The sequence below is a fragment of the Scophthalmus maximus genome, chromosome 6, assembly GCF_022379125.1.
Source record: "Scophthalmus maximus strain ysfricsl-2021 chromosome 6, ASM2237912v1, whole genome shotgun sequence".
Classification (NCBI taxonomy): Eukaryota; Metazoa; Chordata; class Actinopteri; order Pleuronectiformes; family Scophthalmidae; genus Scophthalmus; species Scophthalmus maximus.
In genome coordinates this window covers 12228876-12240000 of record NC_061520.1, presented here as the reverse complement: position 1 = coordinate 12240000, position 11125 = coordinate 12228876, and the positions used below count along the sequence as shown (strand labels likewise).

Here is an 11125-nt window from a genome sequence, read left to right as displayed (position 1 = left end):
ACACAATTTGAATTACAAAGATTAATCAGCTAAAGCTGAACTCCCTAACATTGTGCTTCATTAGGAGATGGTAACTCTGCAGTGTCCTGAAACAAACAAAATCATAAATAAATAAAATGCAAAATATATTGTGTTATTCCAGAGAGAGTCGGAGGTCTTTGACCTCTTGAGTCGGAGCGTGCTCTAATCACTTTTGAAGACTACGTGAATTGAAGGAGACAGGTGTCACCTCCTCTTACATGCAGCCTGACTTCCAGACAACCTACTCAACACCTCTGAAGTGCGTACAAGGTGTGAATCCAATTTGCGAGGATTGAAGATCAGAAAGGGCCAAACCCCTCCAGTTTAACAGCTTGCTAGTGACAATTTTTGGATGCTAAGCCGATAAACACAAGCTCCTTGGTCTGGAAATCCCACTTGTAGGAATTGGCATACTTATGAAAGCTGTGTGACAGATGGTTTCCTGTATTTACATCCAGGACATTGCCATGTAAGGGTATTATCATTAGAATTTATACAGATCACTTTCTCATCTCGAGTCAACAGTTTGAATGTTGTATTGAAGAAACACAATTTGTTTGCTCCACTTCTGGCAAAGTGGATTTTCTTTATTCACAAGTAATATGTTGATTATTACTGTAATGGTTGTTAAAAAAACGTAAAATTGCTTCTCTAAAATGGCCAGTTTATACCACAGAGCCAGAAAAACTGCAGAAAACAGTAACTTGGAGGATTTATGACTGCAAACTCGTTATTCTCATTTTTAATATAATTCAACTTTTATGACATCATAGTTACACTTTCCAACAATAATTGTAATTATATTTTGTCTTTTTTTCCAATAATGAAAATTTTTGTCATAACAATATACTTTCACAATATTCATATTTTTCGTTATTATACATTTCTATCTTCATAGTTCGACTTGTTGGAAAACAAAGCCCTATTGTCAAACTTTTTTTAATAAAAGTTTGATAATAGGGCTTTTTATAATTTCAGTTCGTGTGACTGATGTAATACACATTGACATTATTAAAAGCAACCAGAGCAAACAATCTGCACTTCACCTGTTAGGCCAAGCAGTTCTGTTTCTCCAGCACTTTTTAGAACTATAAACATAGACCTCTACTGAATCACCTTCATATATTTAAACACCATTCACTCATACAACCTAAAAATGGCTTGTTCAATTTAGAACAAGTTAGCACTCGGGATTGTATCTCCAGATGATTATCTTTTGGAAGCTGATCAGTCAAGGGTCAAGGTCAAGGTCATCTCGGCAAATAACAGGGCTAGAGAGACAATCAAAAGCTCATATTGATCTGTAAAAGATTGGTTTGACATCTTGTGATGAGTGACATCACAAAGAGGTGAGTTTGAGGTATTTCTGCATGATATTGGAATAGACACAAACTAAAGCTTATGTAGTTACACAATTGTTCCTAGTCTCTTTTCTCTTCTGATCTCCCCCTCTCTATCATCTAGTAAATGGTAAACGGTCTGCATTTATTTAGCGCCTTTCTAATTTTATTAACCACTCAAATCGCTTTTACAGTACAATGAGATAAGAGACATGATATAAGTCTTATTTAGATTAACCAATCATTCATCATCATATGGTTTAAATGACATCATGATGTTGTCATTATCAAATGGCATTTCTACAATATAAACTTGTTAGAAATGCCTGATTGGGGTATATAAAAAGCTTGCTCAGGGCAGGCATCATATTTTTCATTCGATCATATAATTATAAAATAGGTGTATATTAATTTAAAACAAAAAGAAACAAAGAAAAAAAAGCTCCTCAAATTTAACTTATTAATATGTCAAAATTGAAGCTCCATTTGTACCCCGAAAACACAACTGTTCTTTAAAAATCTGTCAACGCAAATATAAACTTAGAGGTGGTGTGAATATTTCAAGTGGAACGGCAGTTTTAAGTTCAACAGGAAACTTTGATAAATCAAAAATGTTTAAATTAGCCTGTTGCTGACAGCATCAGAAGGTAAATTAAGAGCTAAACTATTTGATTCAATTATCTAAAGTGTTTTATCTTTCTGTCGATAAAATGTCTGTATGTAAATATCTGATTTTGCTTTTCATTCACAAACAAGCCACTAGTTGGTAGGCTAGTTGTCATCGTATGCCAAGGGCCCAAACTAAGGTAATAGATTTAAGGGAAGCAGAGTGGTTCAATCAACATTAGCTTAACAGAGTAATTTATTTTTGAATCTCCAATGGCATAAGCTCACTTTCCTCATCAAAGACTGAACCTTACTGTAATGTGATAAGCTCCTTACCACAAATTGTGGGATTGGGGACAAATTTACACTCCAGCCAGTAATCTAGTTATTTAAATTGGTGTTAGGACAGCCATAATTTTTTTTTTGCAGCTAAACACATATCTTTAGTTTCAGTAAGTCAAAGACAAGAGTGTTAACGTCCATTTAACTCAGAGTCAGAGTTTGAAATTGCTTGAATCTAAAATTACTTGGCAGGTGTTTAAACACTCACATGCTTGATATATGCTTTCATCTCATAAGGCTTAGATTATTGTATTTCACAGGTATATCACAGGTCTTCAGCTAAAACAGAGCACAACTGCTCAGCTTTTGGGAAATCATCAAACACTCATGTTTTCACCTCCCTTTACTGGTTACTTGCCAGTATGAGAATTACTGTCATTTTAAGATTTTCCTGAGATTTAGCAGAATCATTGGCATCTTTTTTAATCACTTCTCAAAATGTATCTTCTAAGAAAGACTTTTTAAAATGGAAGAACACTGTAATATTAATGATTTCCCCTGCCGGGACATTGGTCATTTATCTAAAACATATCCTTTTTTTTGAGATTTGCCATATATATTAAGTATAATATAATTATCATTATTATTGTCATTATAATTATTTTTGTTGTTATTGTTATTGACATTATTATGTCCAGCCCCATTTTCTGTTTGAAAACTATAGGAGAAAAGATCATTGTGATTGATGCATTCATCCAATGGCTGTTGACTCTCAGAGGGGCAGGCATGATTAAGGATAATATGACAGTTGCAGGTGGAGAGGAGGGTTGTGCACTTTCACACTCTAAAGTGCCTTTCTTGTTGAGCATGGGATGTCTTTTGAGTGAATAAAATATATTGAGGTGTTCTGTTAAATTACATTTACAGTATAATCTAATTCAATTAATGGTACACTTAAGTATTGTTTCTCTCACCTTGATAAAGGCCACAAGCAGAAATTGTATCTTTATATCTCCAGTAGTTTTTTCTTTTTCTTTATAGTCAATTCATGTTATGGTATGGTATGGTCATGTCATGAATCGGTGACTCTTGTAAAGGGCTGTCAATTAAAGAGCTGAGTCTGTTTAACTGCAGCAATTGGTTTACCATCAGTTGATGTCATTTGCAAGCCAATAATAATGAGGTAACATTAGTGTTGGCCTGTCTAATTAAATTATAACACAATCCCATTATCTGCTTGAGAAGACAAAACATCTCACCTGCCACTAAATGGATTAACCAAGTCCCAATTAAACGATATACCACCGTGAATACATGGCAGCAAAAAGGCCTATATTAACAATGTCTGTTACAAGTGCAAAATAACATAGATAGATGGAAGGATAGATAGATAGATAGATAGATAGATAGATAGATAGATATAACAAAATTTAAAGAATTAAATTCAAATGTGAAAATATGAGAACTGCAAAACTATACAAGTATAATTTTAATGCAAGTTTGCAATCAGTTACCAGTAATGTACATAAGAAGGTAACAGGAAGGTGCCTTGTGAGAGTGAACCTGCACTAGCCTGTTGGAGAAGGTGTTCCACTGTCTGTCCAGTGTGTGAAGGAGAGGATGGTCAGGGTTATCCATGAAAGATAATAGTTTGTTGACCTCCTCTCCACCACAGTTTTCAAATTTCTCCAGCTTGCAGCCTATTACAGAGACAGCTTTCTTAATCAGTTTGTTAAGTCTGTTAGTGTCATTGGTTCTGATGCTTCTCCCCCAGCAGACCACAGTGAAGAAAAGTGCCTGTGCACTCCTTCTCCCGTCCATCCCTTATACACACAACCACTGCAGTCGTCAGAAGACTTCTACAAGTGGCACAACCCAGAGTTGTACTGAAAGTCTGTGAAGGTGAACAGGAAAGGTCCCCTGTGGAGCTCCGGTACCTCCAGCACCATGTAAGACACCCATCACCTGCGGCTTGTCACCCTGTAGCAGTGGCTGGATGGTGTTGAGGGCACAGGAGAAATCAAAAATCAAAGCCCTGCCAACCTCATCCAGATGCAAATGTGTTCACTGCACCAGGCAGATGACAGCTTCAGAATACATTATTGATCCACTGCTACGTTGTGAACCATCGAGACCCCTCAGGTCATCTGGGACAGGTCTGCTTTCTGTCTGTAGAGTCACAACTAAACATATGAGAGGAGGTGTTCAGTTTTTATGATCCACATTTATGGGTCATACTCTCGGAGAACTACAGGTCAAAATAAGAAAGACGAAGAAAAATCTTAAAGTAAAAAGAAAGATGGAAAGAGATCGTGCATCTTAATAATTGGACATTAAACAAATTTTTGAATTGAAATATATGACAGGAATTATTGCACCATAAGGATGATTGAAAATTGTATTACATAGCTGAGAAAACCCCAAAAAATATCTTATTTTTTTTAGATTCAAGCCAACATGAGAGAGACTCAAGGCATTGCCCAAGCAGCAATCTTTGAGGGGCTGTATGTTTACCTTGGCCAAACAGTAATCTCCTTAAAAGATTAAGTCTAAAGTCTTCTGAGTTTACCTTTTTAGCCTGTTACTACTCAAACAACTTACATACAGCCACAAATATGCATGTGAAACTAGTATACTGCAATACACTTTATTATTTGCATGTACACTATTTATTTTGTCTCACCAGGGTTACAAAATAAACACTAAGAGTTGGCAGTGTAAGTCAATCGTGGATTATTTATTTTTCATGGTGAATCACAGACAGCAGTCTTACTCCTATACTTTTTGAAATTATTATTCATGAAAACACCAGTAACCTGCGGCTGATCATTTGATTGTTACTTCATGAGCAGTATGTCAGGCTTCCTCCTTGTAGCAGACTTGCACTGGAGTTTATTTTGATCAAGAGTAGGTAACAAAGTCAATAAAAAAACAGCTGTGGTTGTTCCATGTTAAACACTCAATAAACAAGCCAGAATCATACCTTTTGCCTACTTATGATTGCCAGAGCTTGTAATCTATCTTTCTATCTTCTGCTACAGTAATGTTGCGGCAGCATATCTACACTTACCTGCACAAATCCTATTACGTGATTGTTAGCTGCACCCAAACTAAATGGATAGTCACCTAATCAAATTACAGGGAACAACCAGAGTCTTCATTTAATGGTGTTTAGGAAATAAGTACATTTTGTCGAATTAAAAGTGCCTTTTGGGTTAGAAATGCATTTCACTCAGCTCCTTCAAAGGAAAGTCATTCCAGAGCAGAAACAGAGATGGATAGATTGACTGGACCTTATGTCGGAGTTTTTCATAACAAGAACATATCTGCTCTCATGGCAACATGGATAAATATGTGTGCCGAAAATGTACCTTACAGGTACCTTATGAAAGACAAGAATCTCTCTCTCGAATGTAAAGTGACCTTCCTGACTCTGTGACATTCACTGTTTGAATGATGAAACATATCCTTTGAAAAAAAAAGGTTCAACTCTGTTCTGTTGAGCAAGTGTTTATACTCTGACAGATTATGGGCTGAAATCTCATGCAGATCCTCTTTGCTTATCTTCTCCATCCACTGTGAATCTGCCCCTGGGGCTATATAACCATAGCTGTAGTATCAAGTTAGACAGCAGTTGCTTGGCTGCATTGACAGTGCTCCAAGGTTACCCTACTCTGCCCATCCAAATCCCAATTTGCAGAGATGGAGAACGGCACTCAGGGCAACAACTTCTACATCCCCATGAACAACAGGACGGGGCTTGTGAGGAATCCTTACCATTATACACAGTATTATTTGGCGGATCCATGGTTTTTCAAACTACTTGCTGTCTACATGTTCTTCCTGATCTGCACTGGCTTCCCCATCAATGCTCTCACTCTGATGGTCACAGCTCAGAACAAGAAGCTGCGGCAACCACTCAACTTCATCCTGGTCAACCTGTCTGTGGCTGGACTGATCATGGTCTGCTTTGGATTCACAGTCGCCTTTTATTCTTCTCTAATGGGCTATTTCTCCTTGGGACCAACGGGTTGTGCAATTGAAGGATTCATGGCTACTCTGGGAGGTAAACGATAGGAAAGTGGTAATTTGCCTTGCAGATTGTCTAGATTGTCCAGGTCTAAGTTGTAAGATAGTGTAACAGATGGCAGGATTTGGAGATTCTCATAACAATCTCTGTTCTCTTTTTTTTTTCACAGGCCAAGTGTCCCTGTGGTCTCTTGTGGTTCTAGCTATTGAGAGATACATTGTGGTCTGTAAACCCATGGGTAGCTTCAAATTTACAGCCACCCACGCTGCAACAGGTTGCGCCTTCACATGGATCATGGCTGCCTCCTGTGCTGTTCCTCCTCTTGTTGGCTGGTCAAGGTAATTAACTAATTCCCCAAAATGGATCACATGACCACCCCACATCAGGGATGGCAGAGTGGAGAGTGGAGATCTTTAATGAAACTCCTACCATGTCAGAATTATCACTATTGTCTAATTTTATGTATTCATCTATGGAACATGGCTCTTATTTTTGTAGTCTTGTCCTTTCTTCTTGATTCAACTGCAGATGCTTTACACACCAACTTAATTACTTTTTTGTTGTGGTGCGGTGTTGTTACTGGAATCCAGTGGGGACTTAATCTTTAACTACCTAATGTGGGTTTGTTTACCTTTAAATGTTCTTCAAAAAAGTGCCAGAGAGAATTGTCAACAGCCTCAGCCTTACCCTTACCCTGATGGCTTCGCTTTTAATGATGCAGTTGCTTCTTCAGAATTGAGCAATCAAGTTGATAAACTAAAATAACAGTTAAAAAAAAACAGAAATTTTAGAAATAAGAGCCAATGTGTAAAAAAGAAAAAAAGAAAACTAAACTGAAATCTTACATCCAGCTTTACTTTTTTGCATCTGTCCCCTGGAAGTGCTTCTTTGAACTTTGCATAATATGAAAAATCAGGCTTTACTCGACTCTGTTTGCCACCCAGCTCTTGGTGCAGGCTGTGGTTATCTCCTGCCTCCACTATTTGAATGCTCCTCTGGCACGCTTCCCTTCATGCACATTGAAACCCTTACAGATGGTCCAGAATGCAGCAGAACATCCGGTCTTCAACCAACCTAAAATAACACATGTCACTTCACTGTTCATTGACCTCCACTGGCTACCCATGGCCGCCGGAATCCAAGTCAAGTCATTAATATCAGCCTAAAGTCTGGAGCATCAACAGCCACTGCCCACACTCCACAGAGTTCAATTTAAGAAGTCTCTTGGATGAGAGATGAAACATCTTCAAGAAACTACAACCAAGTCCAGTTGTTCCTGTCTCAATACAGATAATTTGAAAAAAAACAAACAAGTGTAAACAAATCGACAAAGCATGACTTATGATGTATAAACTTAATGATCCCAAATTTTGGAGCCGTTTTGGAGCTTTCCAGCAGTAATATGGTGGCAGTCATGTTAAAAGCTTGAATTGTATAGATTTGGACTCCCTGTTAAAGAATGAATCTAAAAAGCCACATTGATCCAATGATGGGCTGCACGGTGGTTTAGTGATTAGTGCTATCACCTCACAGCAAGAAGGTTCCCGGTGCGAACCAACCAAGGCCTTAGTGCGTGGAGTTTGCATGTTCTCCCTGTGTATGTGTTGGTTCGAACCGGGTACTCCAGCTTCCTCCCACAGTCAAAAGATTAGGGTTAGTTGAAATAAGGACTCTAAATTGACCATAGTTGTGAATGTGACAGTGTGAATGGATAAAGCGTTATTAATAATGGATGGATATCATATCACGCATGTTTTTGTTTCATATTTACCAAAATAAATCACATGTTTTTTTACTGCCTTTTCCAGAATCCATCTGTTGACAAATGTATACATTGGACCACCAAAGTACAGATTGTGCCAAGCCATATGATATTGGCTAATTTGTTTATTTAGTTTCTAATGTTATATGTCTTGCATTCACAGGTACATTCCTGAGGGTGTCCAGGTCTCCTGTGGACCTGACTACTACACTCTGGCTCCAGGCTACAATAATGAATCATTCGTCTTGTACCTGTTCACCTGCCACTTCTGTGTTCCTGTCTTCATCATCTTCTTCACTTACGGAAACTTAGTGTGCACAGTGAAGGCGGTAAGAGACATACATTTTAATATAGTGTGATATTTATAAATGCAATTTTGAAATTCTTGCATATGTAGAACACTTGTTTAAAAGGAAAACCTAGTCATTATGCAAGGTTTTTCTGACTTAACTAAAAATCAACAAGACGTGCAAAATCCATACAACTGTTGATGTCAAAATTTTCAGGCTGCAGCTCAGCAGCAGGACTCAGCATCCACCCAGAAAGCTGAGAAGGAAGTGACGCGTATGTGCGTGCTGATGGTGCTGGGCTTCCTCGTGGCCTGGACACCATATGCCAGCTCTGCTGCATGGATCTTCTTCAACAGGGGAGCTGCGTTCTCAGGCACAGCCATGGCCATCCCTGCCTTTTTCTCAAAGAGCTCGGCGTTGTTCAATCCTATTATCTACGTGCTGATGAACAAACAGGTATGGTGCTTCCTAAGAAGAGTCAATACAATTTATAAACTGTTCATAACACCCCATAATAGAGAGGTGAGCAGACAAAAGGACAGGATTAAGTGTTGATTACTGTATTTGCCCCCCCCCCCCCCCCCCCCCCCCCAAAAAAAAAAAAAACAACTTTTAATGATATGACTGAACACATGAACATGTCCTTATAGGGCTTTCAAAATATCATAAAGTCTCAGTGTAAATGTCAAACTGTTTTACAGACAGGTTTAAAAGTGTTTATAAATGTGTTCAAAACTCATGAGGACATGGCTGAAGGTCAACGTACTGGATTTCATCCAGGGCTTTTTAGTTTTATTATGGAACCAACTTAACAGTTTTCTCAGTTGACATGAAGACTGAAGATGTATTTATAAATATATAAATGTCATTCAAAATCCAACCATAATAATAACTAATACATTTTATATTCATACATAATATACAGACATACAGGATTTTAGATTATAACAGTTGTGTTATGTTGTCAATAAATTAATATCTGTTTATTCTATTTGTTGACAAATATGTTAGTAAACACTGTATGCTGCACATGCTAACACCACATTATAGTGCACTTTAAACATGGATTAATAGATGGATTATTAAAATCTTCACAGTCCAGTTGAATGTATTTTCACTTTATTTACCTTTCTTACACAAAATGCAGCTTTTAAAAAGCAAACATTGTAATTAAGTAAAACGGTCGTTTTTTTTTTACAGCTGTTAAGACAACCAGTTTAAAATGATATTATTTTATAAATATCTAAAACAGCAAAAAGACCAGCACCATCCACTGTAATGTTGTTTTGTTTTTACTTGCTAAACTTGCTAAACCAGTCTTTCCATTATGAATTTTGTTTTGTTCCATGTTTATTGATTCTTAATTTTGTCATCATACAATATACCCTACTTTCAGTTCCGTAACTGCATGCTGACTTCTGTTGGACTGGGCGGTATGGTGGAAGATGAGAGCGCATTATCAACCAGCAAGACAGAAGTGTCCTCGGTTTCCTGAACACAGACGAAGCTCAACAACTCTAACAAATATTTCACATGGACTGAAAACATTGCACTTTGGACAGTTATATCACTTGGTTACATTTTCCAAGAAATACTGCATGTAACGAGAAGTCATCTAAAAGCCCTCACACATCGTAGAGTAAGTTCTGATGTCTGGTACAATGTGTGAAGTTTGCAGTTTTCTCTTATAAGGTGGAACCTTTAGTCAAAGTATAGTTCTGCTGTTAACCCAAAGGAAAAATCAATATAACTTCTCACAACAGTGACGCAAAATGTGCTGTTATCTGGCAGTCAAACGATTCCCATGAGTGTCAGGAGTGTTTTTTATTCTTATTGTTATTATTTCAGCCATCATCATCTTCATAAAAATGTTCCAGCACTTATCTTGTTCAGCTCTATATAAATTTTTGGTGGTTGTTAGAGGAACAGAATTGATTTTCTTGGGCAATTGTATATATTTTATAAATACTATAAATACTAATATTTTAAATGTAGGTAAATAAATGCATGCATCCAAACCTGTCTGTTGCTTTTGTGTTATGAATAATTTCTAATTTCACTCAGAAGTTAAAAGTTTAAGTCTTCTGTTATATTCTATTGGTGAAACAACTGTTAAACAGAGACTCCCTCATGTTCTCCACTTTTTGTCTCACGGACATGTAAGTCAGAGGAATTAGTTGAACTAGATTGTCCATAGCGTGTGTGTGTGACTATGAGTGTGTGTTGGCTGTGTAATGGATTGACACACTGTCCAGGTTCTATCCAACCTCTCGCCCAGTGTGATCCTGGATAGGTTCCAAAATCATATTCAAGGTCGTGGATGAACAGATGGAATATTACATACAACACTGTCCAGTTAAATGGTTCAAACATCATGGCAAACATCATAGGAAAGAAAAACTACAAACAGTCAACTATTTCAAGGCCAAGTAAGAAAAAAAGATTAAAACTAAGAAGAAGATAACTGTTAAAAGCTAGAACTGTTAAAAAGACGAAAGACAAACGTTATTCCCTGTAATTTAGTTTTGTTCAACTTTGGTATTCATGGATTGTGTGATCTTGCCACAGTTATGTCAGTTAACAAAGTTGGTTGTTTCATTAAAATAAAAAAAACATCAGATTTCTCGGTTAAAATTAAGTAAAGACTGTGGTCATGGAAAAAGGTTTCCTCTTACAGACAAACCAAACACTCCACTGAAAAACTATTCAGGTGGGTTGGAGAGTTTAAACTAAAATCAAATTTGAACGTACGCCTGTCTGCATAATAGTCTGAATCAGAATAATCAGTTTGACT

At 37.2% G+C, this 11125-nt stretch overlaps 1 protein-coding gene across 1 annotated transcript; it reads left to right on the top strand.

Moving 5' to 3' along the window:
- The first annotated feature begins 5869 nt into the window (after positions 1-5869).
- LOC118309873 (green-sensitive opsin) lies at positions 5870-10353 on the top strand. The gene is made up of 5 exons (XM_035632463.1): positions 5870-6315; positions 6449-6617; positions 8205-8370; positions 8548-8787; positions 9728-10353. Exons 1-5 carry the CDS (start codon positions 5952-5954, stop codon positions 9824-9826), a joined length of 1038 nt encoding a protein of 345 aa, XP_035488356.1. The 5' UTR covers positions 5870-5951; the 3' UTR covers positions 9827-10353.
- Positions 10354-11125: the final 772 nt, after the last annotated feature.

What these genes read in the sequence shown, in the direction of transcription:
- LOC118309873 (XM_035632463.1), top strand. Translation starts at nt 5,952, where the DNA reads ATGGAGAACGGCACTCAGGGCAACAACTTCTACATCCCCATGAACAAC. An exon ending in ATTCATGGCTACTCTGGGAG is followed by an intron (nt 6,316 to 6,448) that starts GTAAACGATAGG and finishes TTTTTTTCACAG; the next exon opens with GCCAAGTGTCCCTGTGGTCT. An exon ending in TAGTGTGCACAGTGAAGGCG is followed by an intron (nt 8,371 to 8,547) that starts GTAAGAGACATA and finishes CAAAATTTTCAG; the next exon opens with GCTGCAGCTCAGCAGCAGGA.